We start from the raw sequence: 23305 nt of genomic DNA, 5'->3' as shown, positions 1-23305 counted from the left end.
ACTAGTAGAAAAGTACTGGTCTAAATTCTTTCTGCACCATGCTTTTTAATAAGTCTGCGTCGATCCTACATCAGAACGTAATAAGGGGTAAAATATTATTAAGTACTTACCTAATAAACTGTCATTCGAAGAATGACTGGGCTAAGTATGACCCACGTTCTAAAATTGATATCAAGTTTTAATCTTTCGGTAGGTATGCAACTCTAATCAGGAAGAAAGGTATAGTAGGTAATATGTAAATCTCTTAATTTTATTTAACAATTTAAAGTAGCCATAGTAGGTACCTATTTGGCACATGTTTAATAACGGCGAGCTTGTGGAGGTATTTTTATGTACGAGAGTGACGAAGTGTGTAAGCTGTTCTGTTCTAATGTTAAGCGACAAGACTTTTTTTTACGTTGTATATTATGACGTATAAATTCTTCAAGACTTACCATTGAAGACACAAGCTAAATCTGTGAGTTCACTTCCTCTGTGGCGTAGTTGTATATCGTTACGGCTGTCCTACGTAGGTATCGACTACGATCCCCGGGTCGGGTAATATATATTGAGATTTTGTGAATTGTGCCGGGTATGGAGATAAACTCGCTCCTAATCACATCATGGAAGGAATAAGAATGATGTAAAGAAGGTGCACTAGTTGTGCTTCTGCACTCGGAGATAAAAGGCGCGTTTTTGTATGATACTGTAACTTAAGACACTACATAGGCCTATGCTTTTATGACAGAATGGATCTTTCAGTGACCAGGCCCGTGGATTGAAAGTTTCTTTCGTTTCTTTGTCATTTAGCCTATTTGAATTCCGACTCAGAGAAGATTTTTTATAAATATGTAGCATGTGCATACAATTACGTTAACAAACTATATAGCAAAGCTAGCTTTTACCTACAGTTCCGTCTGCGTAGGTCAGTTTCTGTTGAATAGAAGTTTTTAGTGGAGACGTTTTTTATGAAATGGCTGTTTTTTATATTATTTAAAATCAGAAACTTTTTGAAGCGAGGAAATTATTCAATATATTAAAAAAAACATGAAATCTATGACTTTGACGAAGATTTGTTTATTTATTTTTTTATGAAAGATCTTTGTATAATGTATGTTTATAAAAAATGTAAAGCATTAGCAATCATATTATAACTTTTCCTGTTCTCTAGTTACACCCAAACCCATTTCATGTGTTTTCGTAGTTTTTTCAATATCTCCGGTTGTAATTGAGGTAAGTACGCATTTCATTTAGGTCTATTATTTCATATCAATACCATACATATTATATATAGGTCATATATTTATGTCCGTTATAAAACTTTTCTGATTAAAAAAAAGTAAAACAGAGCTGTTCTTCAATACCTCCGGATATGGCCTATTGCGGGCATCCATTGAAGCGACCATAATATAGGTATTTGACGCATCCTGGTTTATTTTTCATAGACCTATGATCGGGTGCGATAGGTATAATATCTGATAAGTATGTACCAATGGTACCGATAACCGATGTTATGGTTTATGGAGGAGTAAGGATAAGGTGCATGAAATATACTTTGTAATGGTACTTAATTATTGTAATTATCCATTGATAAGGGGTCAACGGTTTAAAAATATACATAAATCGTCGAGATTAGGTTTGGATAAATAATAATGTGACTGCATTTCTAATAATCGAAATATATTTTTTTAAGACACACAAAATTCATACTAAACTTATTGAGGTATAATATTTCAGGCAAATAGTCTACTTGAAGTAGCACGTAATAAAATAATAACATTTTTTCTCATAAAGATTTTATACTGTAACAGTATTTTATTCAGTAGGAAGATAGTACACACTTAGGCTTCACAGACAAATTTCGTTCGCTATGAAATGCAACACATAATAGTCCGTACACTATAGAGAGCTCAATGCTACAAGGCTGTTTGTTTTGTGATGATCATAAACAATTTTGCTGTTTCATATTTCTCATGGGTTTATTACGATTTGTGTTTTATCTTTTTACATCTGCACAAAAACATGTCATTGATAAAATGTAATATCTATACTCCGTTTAAATCAAATACACATTTAGAACACATTATGGACCTTTCACGTTACATACAATTTCATATTAGAACATCATAATATTGTCTAACTTAGACAACTTGATTATAATATAACTCGCTCACATTCAATGCCGTAGCCGTAAATGATAATTTAGATAAAATAAATACAATTATTAATATCACAATAGAATAACTGCCAGCGATCTTGAACTATTAATTTTATTTATTTTAACAGCTCACCTGTATTTTATTACATATGTATATATATTATAAGGAATAATGTTAAAGAAATAATTTCATTATCTATTTAAAAAAACATAATAGGTATATGCTGACAGTTTTCTCAAAAACTGCTGTGATATTGACAACTTAAAAGAAAATATTCGATATACCTAGACAACTATACGACCGATAATTAACATAATATTTTGATCATTCATATTGCAGCCTTAACACTACTGGTAACCATATTAATCGACATTATCGATAATTATCCGGCTCTAATACAATACTCAGATGATATTTCTCATAACGTTACAGTTACTTCACATAGTATAAGTCAGGATAAGAAAATAACGCACAAGACATAAAGAACGCGAAATCATCTTAAACAAGTATAACAGAATAGGTATATGCCTGTGTAAGTATAATAATTACAGATAGGGATCGTATATAAAATTATTTGTTTATTACATAAAATAAATCCTTATTTAGAATTAAAATAAATTTACACTGACCGTGGAACAGAAAACAAAGCACAACATTATTTTAAATTTAGTAGATCTAAAATAATGTATCTTTAATTTAAATTCAAAATTAAACAAATAGGTAAATTAGTAAAAAATACTGAATTAAAATGACCGTATTTGTAACTTCGTTTTGTAAATAAATTGGTTTCCGCCACGCTCAGTGTTGGACAACAATTACCTATAATTTAAAGGGTTTGGCAATCTTGATCCTGTAAATAAATTATAACATAATAAAGAGCTTACATTGGTAAGTTGGTACATAATATTTTATAGGTACTACGAAACGGGAGACATATTTTCATTAAATATAGATACATAATTGCCCACATGAATTCAAACGTCGCTTTATGTTAGCATCGTTGTTTACTTCACTTATTATTTCGAAACACGATAAAGCAATTTTCAAGTGAATGCAGTAGTTAAGAAGAATATGATTACACATATTATGAAACAGTATTTAACGCAGGTAGTACTTAAACCATAATGGACTAAAGTGCCCTTATATTCTTCAATGGCTTTATACATGTTTAAGTAAAAATTACGCTAATCAACTATAAGGGATATCATTTGGATATAATATTTATTAATTATGTTATTTATTCATAAATTTAAAATTGTTTACGTATATATCATTACATGGGATAACTATTTAAGATGGTATGTGCACTTCAACTCTGACAGTAACCTAACCATTATGGACCATAATATAATATTTACATGCGCGGTCAATATAATACAGTAGTATTGTAGGTACGGAAGCAAACATTACAAACTACACAACATGTGATCGCAGAGAAGGAAAGATATTTAACATTTTCATAATTAATCGTAATGCATATCTAAATCTCCAGTCGCTTGAGAAAAATTATGCTATCACTTACATATCCAATTATTTCACATTACAATGTATTGTACTTTACTATACTTTTGAGAAATCTGGGTATTTAGCCAAACAATAACACTTTGTACCTACTCCTTCCTCCAGTGAGTTTTCTATCCTATCATTTAGTGCTTCCGGACTGCGATTTACCATGTAGAATAAAACCAACCATTCCGGAAATATGTATCACATTCATTAGAGTAGAATGTGCAATTTGGTATATGAAAAATAAACAGTAACAGAAAGAAATAAAGTAGGTATAACTAAAGTAAAAATATTTAACTAATTACATACTTAGAAATATGCACGTAAGTACGACGAAAATATGCATTTATCAGAATTGAACTAAATAAAACGTGGAAAACTTATATAAACCTATATAAGCATTGCTCTTCGATAGCCTTAAATTAAATACATACAATATTTTATGTAAGAGGTCGATACGCATGAAATTCAGTTGACGTCAACATCGGACCCTTTTATAAGAATTAAGACTTAGAGCTCGACTAGCGGTCAGTGCCAGATCGCGCTAACACTACTGCGCGAAGAGTCAGTAAATCTATTTGAATGCTGCTTCATGGGTAGATCATAGATCCCAGTAATATATACATAATGCTGCATAAATTTTAATTCGGAAGAAACATATACAACACAATAAACGTAAGCAATGATCAGTCAACCAACTGATGTCTCACGCCGGTTGCTATTATGCTTTTTGTACTGATATGTAGATTATGTTTAGTATTATGACTTTGGTGTTGAGTGCATATAAAAATTGAGCAAAATTTAGTTAAATAAATTAGTAATTTACTTAAAATATCTACAAAGTTATTAAGATAATAAAAATAAAGTGTCTTTACCTAAAAATCTCTACACTACTATAACCTAATATAAGTTACATAAAATAAGAAAAAACCTCTGTGTAAATTTATTTACTAATAGCTTCAAATATAAAATTGAGATCGGTGTTGTATTTATGTGGGTGTGTTATTATGAAGTTTCGAAGCATGCCTGGAGTGAAGCTTAGTCTGTGGCGTTTCTGGATACTACTGAATTCCTAAAAGATTAACTTCCGGTTCAGGTACCTACCTATCACATGTTTTATAGCTGTTCAAAATTATCTACTTATCAAGTTTAGTGAAAATAACAAAATATTTTAAATCATTATTATGCAAATTAAGAGTACCATATTGAGTGATGTTTAGAACAGAATGTGAGCTGTTTTCTGTAATTAAACATAAATTGGAAATTATAACTATGAGGGTTAATGATTAAAGCAAATTTATTACCCCGGCAGCACATTACCTCTAAATGGAGTAAACAGAAATTATTTGATATTCTGTTTGTTTCAGACCGATCTGCTGCCGAAGAGATTCGTCTGTATTAATCATTATTTCTCAGTTGTTCGAGACTAAACTTGACGTTTTTTTATAATATCTACTTTGTGAGATCAATTTGTTGTTTTTCTAGCACAAGCTGTAAGTTATATTTTGACGATATATGCCTCTACAAGGTATTTTTAAACAGTTAAAATGTGTTCTGTAGCATGTCACCTCCATAAACGACTCAAATAGAACTGAATATTGAAATTAGAATGGGCTGGGGCTTCACACCTTAAATAAGAAGACAAGGATCATATGTATACGCTGGTTTCCGCATCGAAAGGCGAACGGTACGTTATCAGGAATACACAATAATACAATCTGATTGTACCTAACATTATTAAATACTATTATTATGACTTCAACTTAACATAATATAACTAACATCTAGGTACACTATAAATCTAAGTCGCAGTTACATCTAGATCCTTACAATATGGCAGTTGTCAAATCGCTAGCTGAGTTGATTTTTAATTAACTATAGTAATCATTTGGTTCATGGAGCGCTGAATGAATAGTTTCAAAATGTAATTTTCAATGACAACTTCATGATGTATTATCACAACCATTATTGCAATGAAAACGTATATTTGGTAAAATTTACAGGTACGCTATAAATGTATGCTACGATTGCGGATGCAAATCGTAAGGTGGTCATAGCACCTGACAAATAAAACTGGCAAGAGATACGTGAACTACTTTTTCGTGCCTGTGAATATTATGCTCTATGTAAATAATTGTTTCTAATTAATCAGATCTACTTGGCCTCGTTAATGTGATGGCGAATATCCAGTTACACCCTGTGTACGAGTACATCACGAGATTGAGTATTTATTATATTATATTTGTACAGGCACATGAGTAGAACACAGACATTCGTAATGTGCGTTAATTTTGTCAAACGTTATCAGCACCGCAAAACTGATGTGACAAAGTGAGTTTGTGGGTACATTTACGGCTTTGAGGTTTGCCGCTTGTTACACGTAACAAATATGTATTAAAAAAGTTTCGACCGTATATTTGGGACTGTGGCGGCGAACAGTTAGTCAATTGGCACATTGTATCATAAAACGTAAAAGGAATATTGGACTTTTGGATAAATCCCATCGTCGTTATAGGAGGTAAATAGTAGATTTTATTATAATTGCTGTTTAATATTTTATAGTTCGGGTTTCAAATATAATGGCAAACTTATGAAATATTTAGTATATTGTACAGATAGACTATAAATTTTATTTGAACAACAAGCCTGGTAACTATCGGATCAAAAACACCGCGTTGTGATGGTCAATGCGAAACTTAAACGTGTTTATTCCAATTTATTACGACGTAATTACCCTACGTTTATAAACTCCCTTTAATATTATCGTACAAAAGTTTCGATTAAAACAATCACATTAAGTAACAATAATAATATTCTCATAATTATATCTTTATGTACACATCCGAACATTGCTTTTAATTTTAAATACATAGATAATATATTTTATATAATTCACTATATATATTATATATTTACAAATTATAGATTAACAAATAATACTTAAAATATAATATTGCAGTTTGCAATCACCTACGCCCATCACTTCAGCTCTCCCTTAGCTTCACGTTCCTTTTATCACACTCCTTTCTGTCTTGATCGATCGCTTCGTGTTTTGGAGGCCACCCTATGATTTACCATTATATGACACGATGACAAATTCGTTTCATCATCAACTCAAAACTTACTCACAGGTCTTATTAATGGCGGTTTGAAAGCTTTGTAGATAACGTATATCTGCGTTTATATGTATTGTGGATAATTTCGTATAATATGCGTTACCTCCAAGTTGTAACTGCTAGCCTCCGCTGACCGATGCCCCGCGTAGACAGTGAGGACGCCGGGCGGGCGCCGGCACGTCGCCGCTGGTGACCAGTGCTGACAGCGTGCGGTGCGCAATCGTCGTCATTGAGTATTGTCTCACTTTTCGTCACAGGACCGCCATTGTATACGACACGGATATGTTCATATTTTTTTTAAATCTAACATATTTTGTAGTCTTTTTGTCGAATCTGAGATAACTTATAAGACTAATTCATATATTATGTGGTTTTCTTTTATTATCATTAACTAGTAATTCAGTCGATATACAGTGTATGTCCAGTGATAAACTTCACCGAATTATTTTCGAGTGGTACACCTAGTGTATGCCAAATCGAATTAATTTATTGTAGTATGACGCAAGTCATACAAGTTGATGGCGGTGTGAAAACTTGTTCCATACTACCCTATTACACTAAGCACATTCGAAAATGTGGACGGAATAAGCTTTTTGCATATAAATATGAGTGTTTGATCGATTTATGATTTGTAAATAAGTATTGTATCCTGATTAAAAAACAATTTAGAAAAAATAATTATAGAATTGACTTTTAACTGTTTAATTTATGACTGTGTGGTGGTTATGGCAATATATTTTGCGGAGATTATAGATATATACATATAAACTACTTATACTACATTTACGTATTCAAGTCACCTATTAGTACTGTGCAGTTTATAAGTAAATAGGTTTGGACTTCGCATAGTTATTAACATAACTTTAAAAAACTGACTCTACAGGTTAGAGAGTTTTCTTTGCAATTGTGAGACAACAAGAGTTTTCACACCGCCAGTGGTCAGTCTAAACTTATTTTTACGCTTACTTACTAATATTGACAGTCTCCGATTGAGAGCGACACATGAACTTCACATGCAATATGCATGTCGTAAAGGCGAATCCACTGCGCTACAAAAATACGTGGGCAATGTCCATATGCAGTCAAAATACGATTACAGTTAAGAGCAAAAATATGTCTCCGTTAAATTTCACATAATATATTATATACATATAACATATTTACTCACCACTCGCTTATATTAAATAAAAACCTCTCGTCTTAATATACTCTCTTATGTCTACGTTTACGACCCGCACACGGAATAGTTCTCGCACAATGCGAATGTTTTATAAAATTCAGTCCGCGTATTGTATAACGTTTAGTTATTAAGTTACTGATGATGCAGCGTTCATTTGAGATGCACAGCGCGCGTGTACGCGAGCGAGCGGCGCGCGCGCTAGTCTCCAAAGCGTGTGCACGCCTTCTTCCACTTGCACTGAGTACACCACAGGTCACGTTGGTCCATGCCGTACACTTTGCGACACTTCTTGTTGTCTGAGCGTGGTCGCCGCCCGGGACTGCCCGGCGAGCCGCCGGCCGCCGTTAGACGCATGTGCTTCTGCAATATAGAAGCTGGTTTTAACATGCCCAATACTGTTTATTGTACATATTACGTGTATGATTAGCATTGGCGAGTCTTGGCAGCCTATGCTACATCTTAAGGCTAGACACATACCGGCGAGTGTGTGGTAGACCAGGAATGCGTCACAGGAATGCTTATAGGCCTCGCTGACCCATTCTGCATAGTAGAGAGCAGTCCTTGTCTGAAAAGCAAATTATTATTGGTTAAGTAATATTCACCTGTGATTTATAATTACATATTTAGTTGCATGGTAGTCGTGATGCAGTACCTGTAAGAACCGACGAGCTGCCGCTGGTACTCCGGGTCCTCGTGCGGCGGGCGGCACATGTCTCGGTGGGAGAGCGTGGGCGGCGGGGCAGGAGCTACTACTTCACGTTCCGTGTAATAAAACTCTTCTTCGCGGTCACTGTCGCCTTCTTTCTTTGGCCTGAAATGAAATAATTAAAGTATAAAATTAGAACGAAAAATAAATCCAAACGAATTGGGTTCAAAATTGATCCTACGCTGCCATAGCCGCAGTCATTCTTGTAGAGCTTTTACAATTATAAAAGATTGTCTCATTTACATAAATACAAAGATTTTCCAAAATTATAGGAATTATTAAATAAAAAAAATTATAGTTGTGAACGACATTTATATAAACCGTTAGAGCAAGATAGTCCTCAAGTCATGAATATTACTTTTTCCTTTTAAGACCATGCAATATTTTGTCTTACGCGGCATTGTTAGCAAAACCATGAAACATTTTTTTAACCTTGTCAATAATTCGATAAGGACCTAAGCATTTATTTCTTAATATAAACGCTTGTGGACTTGAGATGATTAGATAGTTATTAATTGAGAAACATGACACAAACAAGTATTCTTTAGTAAACATGTATATGTCATTGATATAATCATATGTGTGTGTGTGTGTGTGTGTATAGAAGTGTTGGGGCAAGGAGGAAGGGGGTACAGGTTACGTAAACCACGGCAAGGCGGACTGCGGGTGGCGGGCGGTGAAGGTAACCTTGTCGCGAAGCCGCGCGATTTCCGGGTTGCCAAGGGCCGGCCTTTCAGTCATTCGTTACTTGTGGGCCACTATTCGCGATACCTATGTTTAGTTCAAAGGTCACAAGAAATTTAATTGTGATTAGATGCTGGTTGTTGTTTCTATGGAATTTCACATTTAGTATACTGATCTAATTTATAATTTGGGTTCAGAACAAAACATTGTCATATTTGATTCGTTTAATATTGTTTATGATGATAAGTACGTAATATAACATAATAATATATCTAATGTATAGTCCGATTATACGTGGGCTGTGTATCCGTGACATTGCAAGTTGGCTGCAAATTTAAAAATGTCTTATTAATCCGTATATAAAGTTCTTATTTTTTTTGGATTTTAGTTTTTTTGGATGCGGATCTCAAATCATCTAATCAATACAAAAGGAATTATTCTCGTCGTATTTTATTTTGTATAATGAATATCAAACATTTTATTAATATCAAACAACAATATTTTTAATATATTGAGGCTATACTAAACCAATACAAAAAGAGTCACTTAGATCGGACCACGGTACAAATTGATCGCGTAACCTAAAAAATAATACGATGAATAGATAACAGCTCTATTTTTAAGTCTGTTAAAAATAAAATAAAATAGGGATGTAGTTGGATAGGTCGTTCTGGATCATGATCTGTTATGTTGATGTATTATATTAACATATGGTATATATAACAAAATAATAGGACAGACACCTCGACACATTTAATGCAAATAACTTCTTATTAATCGGTGGCTAGTTTCGTTGACGTTATGATACACAATTGCATTATGAACTACAGCATTTATAATATAGATAAGCAAGATTCTACAGCGCACAGATACTGCAAATCACGATGCACGGAAAGAGCTGTTTGCAATGCGTTGTGGAGTGCAACCTTGCCAGCTGGCTTGTTGACATTGCGCAATTACTGCGCTACACGTGCATGCATCTAGGAACACGTGACCAGGACACGCGTGACCACTGCGTTAGGGCTTTTATATTATTCATGTACTCGTAATACTGATGGCTAATGGAAATATATATCAGTTGATTACACAATGCCTAGAAATAAATGAAAATACTTGCATAGTAACCAAACGAGGAAGTCCTCTTATCTCTTATCGTATTTAGCATATTTTATAATGAAAAGAATTTTTATCCTACATACGAGTTCTTGGACAATTTTTGCTGTTACTCACCCCAAATGTGTTTGTCTGATATGAGCTTCGATGGCGGAACATGTGTTGGTAGTGTATCGGCAGCCCCTCCAGGTGCATTCATAAACTACGCTGTTCACCTGAAACAATAGAGGATACAATTACAGGTATATCTTACACTTGAACAAATATGCGCCGTAAAGAGTTTGAGTTTGGACAAAATATTACAATGCTATCAAGGACAGGTTGCATTTCTGCTGTTTAGACAATACTTTAAGAATAAAACGCGTAACGATGTAGAGACGGAAGCGCTTCTAGGTCGCATTCTGACCTTGCTGTTGTGTTTCTATGCGAGCCTTCTAACGCTGTGTCGGAGCACAACGCGGCTCGTCCGCACCACTCCATAGATGTCCCAGTAGTATTAACACTTTTGTCTTGTAAATGAATAATGTTGAGGAAATATTAAAAAAATAATAATTTAATGAGCATCTAATACCGACATATTAGTCATTGTCAATGCTTGTACGATGATGATTCAACAAAAACAAGCTCTAGTTTGTTACTTCTTATTGTTTATAAAAGAGATAATATAGTTTATTGCAATAAAAAGTACTAATGTAATATGTATTAATTATAATTGTTTATAACATTTAAGAACATTGCATTATATATATTAATCAAATAAAAAGCATACTAAAAAGATATCGTAATGGTAGTTTCATCGCACTGTAGAGTGTAGAGCCGGTAGATGCCATTGGTTTTAGTTGATTATAAGGAGAGCGAACGAAGTGAGGCAAGGGCAAGCGCGCGGGGCCGCGGTTGGCGTGGCTTGCCAAAGTTTCTGCATCGACCTTCTGTCCAATGCCACATTATTTCGGCCACCCGTGTTCCGTTACGTACTTCGGTGGTTTATCATTTAGTTGCTATGCTGTTTAGTGCTAAATATAACAAGATTCATGTGATCAATAATAATGACTAATCACTTCATATTTAGAGTATGGCGGTAATAATATTGCTCGTAACCTATTAATATCGTTTTCAACTTGTAAATTCTCAGAACGACGACAAGGCGATGGTAAATAAAAACGTGGGTTAACCGCTTTCTTCTGCATGCACAAGTAAAAATATTAGGTACTGTAAACTAGCTGTATCAAGTGCAATTTAGAAGTAGGTCAGGTCACTAGGAAATGAGGTGGTGGAGAGTGGGGGTCGCTGAGGCGTGAGGGCGCGGGAGTGCGAGAGCGTGGGGCGCGGGGGCGCGAGGGCGGGCACGGGAGGAGGAGCTGATTGTCGAAAGGTCGCGAACTAGGTCGCAGTACCACGGCCAAGGGTGGTCTACGAAGGTTGCGATCTTTTGTCTTGGTTGAGGACAACTGCAGTCGACTGGCACTCGTACCAACTACAAATTTCCCTTGTTTTTGTTATTTCATCCCAGCTAATTTGTAACACAATAGCAGTAGTTGCTTAATAAAGATTATAAATACCTACAACTAAGGACCTACTTATATTTTCACTATCTAACAATAAGATGTGATTATAGTTAGTTTGCTAAAATCATATACATTATTTGTAATTTGTAAGTGGGTACAGTACGACATCGCTCTAAGGTTCTGGATTTCAAATGCCGGGTCAGGCAAAGTGTAATTAGATTTTTCTGCTCAGTATCAGCCCAGAGTGTGGAATTCTTGCCCGATATGGCAATAGGTTGTCCCCTAGAATATCGTGGGGCATAACACACTTTGCGTAAAAGTGGGTGCTCTGCCTGCCTTTAAGGGGATAAAAGCGTGTTTATTTTTGTTTTCGTAATTTGTAACCAAAACTACACCTATGAATTTAATGTTCTACATCAATTTTACTCCCTCGGTTAGCTTGAATATCATTATAAATATTATTTATGAAAGTCTGCATAATAAGCTGAATATTCCTTATACAGCGATTAACCTGAGAGTAGAAGATTTACAGGATTATCTTTAGAGTATCATAATTGTAGGAAACATCCAGAGACCCGAATCAAAAAAATTGGTAGGTAGTTATAGTAGGTTATTTACTTATATATTTTAGAACTTAGTCAAAGGCCAATGAACAAGACCCAATGCAATTGGGTCTCCTGATGGTGACAACTCTCATGGCGACCGTTTGGAAGTGCCAAAGTTGTTGCTAAAATAGACATTTAGACAAATTAAGATATAGAACATCCAAAACATGATTAATTGAAATATGTTAGTAAATTAATTTAATTATTAAAGAAGACTCTTACAAAATGATCCCAACGTAGTGAGATAAAATGCACAGGGGCACGATGCACGAAGTACAGTCATATCGCAGTGTGGGTGTGTAGGTGTTGTGTAACGACTCTTACACGTGGCGAGGATCATGCATGTGTGCAATGCGGTTGGCACTGTTAGCGATATGCTGTTTAGAGAATACTGCATTCGTCTGGCATTTGGTAATTCTAAAATGGCTGGGTTTATATTCGGCAATAGCTACTGTTTTATATAGTAGCCACATACAATCAAATAGTTTTGAAGGTTTCAGGAACCCAATTTAGATTCAATTCGTTTAGGAAACAGGGAACAACAGGAATTCATAAACCAAAACTTACTTTGGTAGATTTTTTTATTAGAAACTTAGATATTGATAGTTCATACGAGATTTAAAATATAAGTTAATGTCATACAGAGATTTAGACAGTTTCTATATTATCTATACAGGGATGAATTACTATGTAAATACACGATACGAAATGGACATAATACAATTAACACGATTTTTATTGCTATAATTATATGATATGTTAAAATTTTCAAGTAATTTTGGGATTGAGAGTGTTTGTTAGTTGAAATAATTTTATGCTGTATACTAGGATCACCAGAGAGGCTAGAATTGCCATGAATGCACTCAGATAAAACATTCGTAATATTCTACATTGTTTAAGAAATTATAACGTAGCTTTGTGATTAAAATACATATGTTTGGGGCGGTGAATACGAGCGCACTGCGCAGGGGGACATTGCACGTGCCAGTCAACACAACCTTGTCAAAGTAATTGTGGAACTGAAACACATTCAGAACACTACCAATATTTCACTTCACGTGGTGCATTTCGTGATCATGTTTTTGTCAGATTTACTCACGTGCCATATTTATTTATCATTGTCTATGTAGAAAATTTTATGTCTGTTTATTGTTAATTTATATTTTCTAGTCGATTAACCTATCCCGTCTTAACCCCATTTATGATAATAAATACGGTAAGGTATTTAAGATAGTCTAAAACGTTAAACTGACTTAAACAAATAAGATATCTTCGATTAGTTTTGACCCGTAAATTATAATACTTATCTCAAGTCTTAATTACAAATGAGGTCTGCCAAGAAATTTATCCATGTTAGTGTCGGAGAACTGTCTTCCGACCAACGCACATCGCGTTAATTGACCGTGTTTAGTAAAAGAGGTACTTTTAATTAAAAATAAAATTATAACAAATAAAGTTTATAATTTTATTTTTCATGAACGTTATACATAGGTACTGTAATTTGTATGTAGCAGTAAAATTGCAACGTGCATTAAATTGATATCCATTACTTCGTTCTCGTAAATAAAACGTGAAACAAAGACGCGTGTGCCCATCCACCTGTGAAGTTGCGGTAAACGAACTTATTGTATCGGATTCTTAGGATGATTTACCTTAATTAATTCTAAACCATTAATTTAACGAGGTGAACGTACTTTGCGTTTTATGTCCCTATGCCGTTTAATTACATTCATTGCTACAGATGTAGGTAGTATTTACGTATCTACCTGTCAAGTATTTTTTATTATATGTACTTATATAAAAATCTGTAGTTTACCCTACACAATGAAAAATTTTGTAAATATATTTGTTGGATGACTCGACTTTATTAGAACTATTGAAATGATCAACAAATTGCGTCATTGTTTTCGAGAAGTTTTAGTTCTGGGTTAAGCCTGTAAATAAATTGATGACAATCTAAAACACACCCTAGTTATTCGTCCGAGAGTCGAGAGTCGTTTATGCTAGGTGAATGCAAGACATACCGGCACAAAATGCCGGTTTGTTATTGCGCCATCTCGTTCTAAGGCAGAAGCCACGAGATGATATTGATTTGTTTTCATTGCATCTCTTTTTTCCTCATGGAGGCACACGATATGCCGTTGCGGCAGTTTGACCTTCCTCATGTACACACGCACACTAACACTGTCAGATGTTTTCGTGTTATCTCCTTCTAGCGTTAGAACGAGGAAGACGTCGAGCGACCGGTACTTTTATGCGTTGTGTGCTCGGTGATTACCATTATCATACAGTTCATAGGACAAAGTGTGCCAGTGCTAAATAACGTTCCACACTCCTAAATTGCTGTCCCGTAATAAAAAAAAATCTTTTATCATTGCAATAAAATGTCGATTTGAAGTCAATTATTTTATTTTATGTAATTAAGTATATAATAATATTATCCAGGGACACTGTAATATGAGTATTCACACGTCTACGCGTAGGAGCTTATGAAAGCGGCCTAAAGGAATACAGATGTCACGTGGCTGACTGGAAAGCCTGTGTTTCAAAACATGCTTTATACAAGGAGTTGCATGTTTACAAATAACCTTCTCCTATGAGGAAGTTGTTTTAGAACTCGTTAACTACCACTTGAAATACTCACTACTGCATTACAGAATCATCAACAGTTGCCAGGTATTATGCTTTTAGACAATGTATGTACATACTTAATTTGTTACGTATGTATTTATATAACTTGTATATATTAGCTTATGCTATGTGCTCTACATGAATTCAAGTAATTGCATCAAACGGTTAAACATTAAAAGGTAAATAGTGATGTCACTGATCAAGATTTACAATTTGTGTCATGTTCACGAAACATAATACTAATGGATTTTACACAAATATAACTATGTATATGTTTTATACAAATTCGTAGCTTAGGTATCTAAATATATCTAAATAGATATATAAATTCACGCTTGCCAAAGTTAGCTTTGCCGTTCGATCCTTAGATAGGGTTATTGCGCTAAATGCAAATAATATAATTGTAAAAGTTAATTGGCTTTTTTGTTTTAAAGTATATAATTACGGTGTAATGTGAGCTGCAAAGCATTGCTTCTTGCCAATTTACACGATTAGGTCAACGTGTAGTTTTACAAATTTTGATTCCACTGTGAAACCGTAACATATGCGACTTGAACCGTCATATCTTATGATCGCATTGACTTACAAGTTTGATATTTTCGCTGCTGAAAGAGACCATAGACTCGAGTATTTGATATAATTTTCGATTTTGATGCCTTTACGCTTCCTAAGAAAAAGGCTTTTAACTTACAAACAGACTAACACTAATCCCGTAAGGATTGCTTTCGAGGTACAGAACCCTAAAAAGCTACACATTTTAAAAGAACCTGAAATTTATGATTTGTTTGCTAATATTAGTAGCTCTCCTACATTAATCTATACTTCATAATAATAGTATAATAACATGTATATTGTCTTATAGTGTGTATTACCCAGACCAAAGATGGGATTTCCATATCAGCTGTATAACACATAAATTCCTCGTGTATGACTCTTATATCAAGTACAGTTTACAAAGGAATTAAGGAAATAAATACTAACATGACAAACGCATGTAACATTTGGAGTTAATGTGAGCTGAACGCTGCGTTATTAGCGCATTAATATTGAATACAGTCCAGCGTTCCGGACAAAAGAGCATCAGGTGAGTCTCGCATTCATGTCTTGTCGAGATATCAGTTTTGTGAAACAAAGAAATTATGTGAAACGGCATGATCTCCGAGCGAGAGGGAGCCTAATGCATCGTGCGGTGAGCACCCTATGAAGTCAAGGGACTTTACCGGGAGCATCATGGGTCACTGAACTGTCAATAGTTTACCCCTAACGCTTACGACAATGTACAGTATACTGTCTTACTCCCAGCAGTATCAAGGTATACATAAAAATACTTTTAACTTAGTTATTCTGTAATAAATATGTTTAAAACGTTGTTGGATACTAAATTATACATCCAGTGATTAGTTGTGCTTTTAAAAAATGGTACCGACTTAGGATATGTTCAAAATATTATAGGTATTAACCATGTGTTGGATGATATTTAGTAAGATACGTTATATACTCTGTATGCTACAGGTGTCGTAGCAGGGATACATTGAACTCGGGTCCAAATAATTCACCTCGGCTAACACCCCCACGCGTCCCGGCGTGGCGAGGCGCGGGTGTCCACCCTCTCCGCCCGACGTGTCTCACGTAGCCTACCTCACACGTATATGTGAGAAAAACGCATACCACAACCTAAAAACGAACAACGATATCTTAGTCTTATTATTTTCAATAAAATAGGGTAGGTATCTTAAGTTTTTAGATTTCATTCGAGTAAATATTTATAACGAACTAAAATAAACAAATGTGGTAAAATTATATTTTCAGGTATTAAAAATGTCAATTCTATGCGTTACATTTTAGATAAATTTAATAGTCGTAGTTTAAATAGTGACAGTAGGCGGGTATAAAAATAGAAGCATTAGTTATTCACTGACACCTGTTGCTTACATAAAAGTGATATTATCGATTATTTTGTTGGTATTTATATATATATTGATTATCTCTAAACAAGACTACGCCAACCGCCAACAAACATCGCGTCGTTGATTACACGTGACTGTGTCAAAGGTGACTAACGTCATTTGTCTTGTTCTGTGCGTGAAATTGAGCGTCATCATTTAACTGGAATAGAAAACTAGGCTAATTAGTTCACTACAATCTATACAAATGTATTGTCTTGCAGATATACTTATTAATCTGACATTAATTTGTACGGTTATGTTAGTACGTTTTGACCTGTACGCATGGCATTACATATATGGTAATCGAAAGTAAAGAATGAAAACATCAAACACAACCTCAGTTAACTTAAAAAAAATCTCAGGTAATGAAATTATAGGTACCCAAGCTGTAAGGTGATAGTATCATGCAGTGAGTTCCTTTTCTATGAGTCATTGGTTCAATTCAAGTGGCTCACGGCAACACTCTTGTAAGGTGGTTAGATGACGAATCACTCGAGTGGGGCAGTCACCAATCGGTGCAGAGTCGGGGTAGAGGGCCGCCTCTTGGTCACCGACCTCAGCAGGTTCATACTTGTTACTATTTCACTTTTTCTTTCTATAAGTTTCTGGATTGTGTCTGTCAAGGCTTCCTTTCATGTATTTATAATATCTTATTGTATTCATTTACTTTATATTTATTATAAAATCATTTATGCCTATCGCTACAGGCAACAAAAGTGAGATGTGTGATGTAGGCGGAAAAGAGAGGTGAATCTGCTTCACAATACTCTTGTAAGAGATTTGGCAGCATTTCAACGTTGCGAAAAGACAATTTAAATTGTATTTAACGCTGAAGCATTCGAGGAATCTGTCGTTACGATATGCGACATTGCAATAAACTTTATTTTGTAAAATGGGGAGTTTGTTGAACCCGCGGGACTACTCATTATCGCGTCTGATGAACTTGTCATCGCTATTGTTCCAGACGAGCCAGGCAACAGGCTCGCTGCTGTATAAAAATGCGTCATTTCACTTCTGCACCTGAGTGCATGCGGATACTTGTTGCCTTTTCAATTGGAACGTTCATACTTTTTACGTAGTTAACAATGTATCACATCACATGTACGACAACATCCCTAATTTAAAGCAACTTGAAGTGAGCATCAGGTGAGCATTTTTGATTTCAAGCACAAGTGTAAACATTTGAACTGTCAAGAACGGGCAGTGAACCGACCGCGTGTCATTGCCCTGCCAATGCCGGTTAAAAAAAACGCATTGCCTCCATCTATCTATCCGCTGCTTACACGCGTTCAGCCGCTAGACGCACGATTATATCGAGATAAACGGCTGCCAATATTTTTTTGAATTTCCACCGTTTAATCTTGCGTTATTGTGATCAATTTACGTTTGTGAAGCACTAATGTAGTAACAAAAGGTTATGTACGCATGACTATGGCTTGATCAAGTCTTGTCTCCCAATAAGGGAAGAATTCAATAAAAACACATTATGTTTAGTGTGGCAGAAGGTGACTACGGTTCTAGGTATGTGCATGTACTTTTGATTAACAGCTGGTAAGGCGCGTTGGGGTAAGATCGTAGGAGGTGTAACATCGTATAAATCAAATAACTTGCAATTGAGTTATAATTTTTGTTTCTAGACAACACTACCTGCGACCCCATATTGTTCCCTACGGTCTACTAGTTCACATGAATGATTCCGTCAAGTAAATAATGTTTACGGTGCTAACAAACAGAATATCGGTGTTTCGTCGTTCCATGGCAGATCCGGATTAACCCCATGCAAGAATTTGCCCAATTTAAATGTAGTATTTACTGTTTTCATTTAATTTGGAAGTTATACCGTGTCGTAAACGAAATAAATCTTGTGACTTGGTTATTCAAATTTGTCGAAATACCTATATTCCCTGAGATCCGATCTTTACGCATATAATTATTTGTCGTTAAAGAGCGGATAAAAATCGTTCGATCTAGCACTTATAAAATATTGCAAGTTTGTGTCAAAATTTATACACGAAAAGGTCTGAATTTAGTAATTACGTATTTTTTATTAGCTCAGGTGAATGATCAATTTTGTTTATTTGTTATTTATGTACACGTGTATGTACTATTTATACGAATATTTTTAAAAATATCTACAGTGTCAATCATGAGGGGTAAAATCGTATGCCTAGAACTATTAAAAAAACAAACTTCGCTTCTAAAAATATCTTACGAAATTTAATCAATTTTTTGAATGTTTATAAATCACTATCTAGATCAGAATATACTCTTTATATGGATTTTAGAATACCTTTAACATAGACGATTTTAGAGAGTAGTCCGAACTAAACCAGTGAAGGTCCTATCTTTCTCACTCATTTCTAAAAGTATGGTACTTTTTCAAAGCATTATAAAACATTAACTGTTATATTTAAGAAATTTAAAAAATATATACCATTTAGTAAATTTCATAATATATAGCTAAGTTAATAATTCATTATGATAACTTCTATAGAATTCTTGTAAAAAAATATTTCGAAAACACTGTTTAACACGTTGAAAAAGCGTCCGTTTTAACCCCAACGCACCTTATAAGTGACAACATAAAACATTTTTTTTTATCTGGTTTCTATCGCTTTGCTACAATACAATATCGTTATTTATATTCTTTACAAATTACATATCACTTGTAATGACATTTTATGTGTCATAGACGTGCAGAACGCAGCGCTAAAATAATCAACATTAGTTTTTGGAAAAATTCTCATAGAAATAGGCGCTCATTGACAATAATTATTAATTGCTGTAACAATAAGTTGTATAATTTAAAATGTTTATTAATTAACATTAGTAATGATCTAAAAAGTTGCAACTCACTAATTGCCACCCACTCCGCACTCGACTGTCGTGTGACACGCAAAACAGTAACTATAGCACTTCCTTTGTTCGTATTTAATTGTGCAAGATGGTAGAAGTAATTGCCCAATATGGTTACACGCCCATAATGACCGTAACCGCAGCCGGTATTGGTGAACCACTCGAATACTGGTCAATGTCTTGTTTGACGGAGTTTTTGACCGCACCAAGGTCGCCAGGATAGGGGTAGTCGAACTCTATGGCGGCTACGCGCGAAATTAATCACTTTTTTCAGTGTGCTTCATTAGACATGCGTTTAAATGAGGACTCGTGTTGAAATTTTGCGTAAAAGATAATGCCATATACTGATATGAACAGGGTTATTAGAACGAGGGAGTTGTGTGGTATGAGGGCGATGACCTGCAGAGAAAGAGACAGAGCGACAACAACAATGAAGTTGGCGCGTACACGGCGGCGCGGCGCGGTCGGCGCGGTTTGTATACCGCGCTTAACTTCAAGCTTTTTTATGCATTCAAAGGGAGCCCACTGAAATTTTGCTGAGCTCCAATGTACATAATATATAATGTGTCTACTCATGTTTCAACCTAACCTTATTTGTAGTATATTTCAATGATGCAGCCATATACTATAACGGTATTAATACTTCATATAGATCCTAGTATTAGATCTAAAAGTAATATTACTTAAAATAGGGTTCCTAGTTTAAAAAAAAATATAACACAGGTTTTTGCGATATTTATAAAATTTTGACAGATACCTAGTAACTGTGTTCGATTTGATTATTTTAGAAATAAAAGAATTTATGTACATTTTACTCAAAATATCCTACATAATTCGATATGTTTTACGAGGATCACGTAGTACAATAGAACCGGGCGTTTTTAGAATAGACATCAGAAGCGATGCAAGTGGAATCCTGCACACCGCTATCACGGCCCATTTTCGTCGACGCATAAGGCGTTCCTAAATAAGTTCACAGTCGCCAGTTGACGCGACCACTATAGTAAACGTTCCGCTTATAGATCAATAATTTATTAAGTGGGTTCACTGTATTCATTGTCAGGATGATTCTTAAGTCCCACTATTGTATGTGTTTGTAAGCGAGGACTTTGATATTGAGTAATCAAAACAACCTTTTGTAGCGCCGGTGAGTGCTGTACTACAATTATGGTGCTATTTATTAACTTACGGCGCAGACACATTGAATTATGTATAGAAAACAAAATTCCATTAAAAATATAAAATCGTGAATATGGGACCTACTTAATATTAAGAATGGTCGTGATTGTTGATTTCGCCAACAAAAGAATTGAGATCTAAATGGGTGTTAAGCCTTTTGGATAATAAGCGTCAAAAGTAGCTCCAAATGGTTCGTGGAATGGACGATCACAAAAATACTATTTTACGTTGAAATTTTTAAATGAACACTGCACGGTAAAATATAGCTATAGTATTCACAATTCCATGGAAGGACGATCTGACCCTACTTCCATTTATAAATGATGTTAATATTATAAATCTAAAAGTATAATAGTGTGATTATTACATGTTATCTGATTTACTAAAAGAGTCCCTAATGAAAATAAAAAACAGTTATCAGGATACAAATATCCATCTCGAAAGGAGGTATTATTAAGTTGGAATATGGAGCAGTTGGTGTAAAGTGGGCGACTAGAAACACAATAATGAAAAAAATGTGCCCTACTTGACGAGTCGAATGCATAATACGTGTCGCCGGCGTTGGCATAATTCGGCCTACATTCCCGACCTATATCGATAAGGTAATCGTTTGCCGAGAGGCGCAATCTATTTTTTTACTTGATTCATGAGTGTTACTATGTATTCAATAACTACTTATTCATCTGCGAATTGCCACCTATTGTTTGTTTATATCTGAGTAGTCTTTTCACCTTGGAATGATTCCGGAAATCAATTCCATCTTATCTTTATTACCAACGTACAACTACGTACATGCACGTGACGCAACGTAAAGTGATGTACGTTTGCGATTCGTGATATTGGTAATATATAGTGCGTGGACATTACACTATCGATGTTATATATATCGGAATTGCGTAATGCGGTCTAAATTGACGCGCAATTGGTTGACAAAGCAACGCCACGTTGTTGCAGCTTGGTAAAGAAACGTGCGTGCGCAGTGTGCGTACGTTTCTACCACAGCTAATACTTTACTATAAGAGTAATATTTTTAAAGCTATCTAATGAGTTCGTGTCTTAAAAATAAATACACAGTATTTTTTAACGTCGTGACGAGACCTGCGAAATTTATCTTAATGCCACGTGTAACTAATGTGTGCTAGATTAAGTAAGTGGGTATTGAAGGACTATTAGATAATTTGGAGGTAATTTATCATACACATAGATAGGCGCGAATATATCATGGACTGAAGCCGCACACGCATGTGTGAATGCGTGACCGACATTGTTGTAGCTGCGACTAGCGAGCAGTGAGTGTACAAGCGTAACCAGTTCTGCGGTTGCCATTTACACGCCTAATATAACTGTTTACCGAGCGGGGAGTGATCTGTGCGCTTCTAGTGCGGCAATGTCTTCCGCGTTTTAAATATAGAACCCGAAGGTCGTGCCATTATTTGTGTTGAAATACAGCTATCGTTTTAATGCGGGCACAACGTAAACCTTGAAATCAGTACGTATAAGCACTTGCCACCTAACGGATTCGAAGCGAATCAGTGAATAAGTTTTTGCAGACTCATTACCCTCGTATCATTTAATAAAGATATATCGTGTATTACCAAGGTCTGACAAAGGCTAAGTAAACAATTTGGTGTCGTATCAATGGGTACTTGGTCACGTTGCGCGCGCGTTCCCTGCTCATGTGAGCGACGCCTTCGAGACGAGACACCGCGCTCAGACCTATGTCGCTGTCTCTTTTTAATTACCTATCTTTTGTTTAGATACATAGCTAGCTGTTCCTGCTGCGACTTTACAACTTACCTATATATTTTTCCGCATGCTTCTTATCTATTCTATGATATATTATCGAAGCAGTCTGTATTTATCTTGGGTTGTTGGCAAGGGCGCGCACACTACGTAAGTACGTGTATCTAAAATTGGACATACAAATGTAGCGTTATAATTTATATTGAACAATGTAGCTTTACATTAGAAAATGTTAGGTACCAATAGAATATCTGTTATTTAGTACCGCCTAAATAGAGACGCATTGCGATTACATTAGTATATTGCCAAGTGTCTAATTAAAGTGGCCGTGAGCCGTACGCGGAAGTCAACCTCGGCGCCTTTGCAGATAACGATTGGCGTACTTTATCAGTGGTAG

General features: G+C 35.1%; 1 protein-coding gene across 1 annotated transcript in view; it reads right to left on the bottom strand.

Moving 5' to 3' along the window:
• Window positions 1-1638: 1638 nt before the first annotated feature.
• Window positions 1639-23305, bottom strand: part of LOC115451422 (zinc finger protein 395) — a 53990-nt gene continuing 32323 nt past the window's right edge. Inside the window, exons 5-8 of the mRNA XM_030179732.2 lie at window positions 10561-10658; window positions 8593-8751; window positions 8418-8505; window positions 1639-8300 (exon numbers count right to left, since the gene is read on the bottom strand). Coding sequence (XP_030035592.2) covers window positions 8139-8300; window positions 8418-8505; window positions 8593-8751; window positions 10561-10658 — 507 coding nt within the window. The 3' untranslated portion in view covers window positions 1639-8138. The remainder of the gene's footprint in view (window positions 8301-8417; window positions 8506-8592; window positions 8752-10560; window positions 10659-23305) is intronic.

Source organism: Manduca sexta, chromosome 28 (assembly GCF_014839805.1).
Source record: "Manduca sexta isolate Smith_Timp_Sample1 chromosome 28, JHU_Msex_v1.0, whole genome shotgun sequence".
In the NCBI taxonomy this organism is placed as follows: domain Eukaryota; kingdom Metazoa; phylum Arthropoda; class Insecta; order Lepidoptera; family Sphingidae; genus Manduca; species Manduca sexta.
The sequence above is the reverse complement of the archived record's forward strand: the minus strand, read 5'-3'. Positions and strand labels throughout refer to the sequence as shown.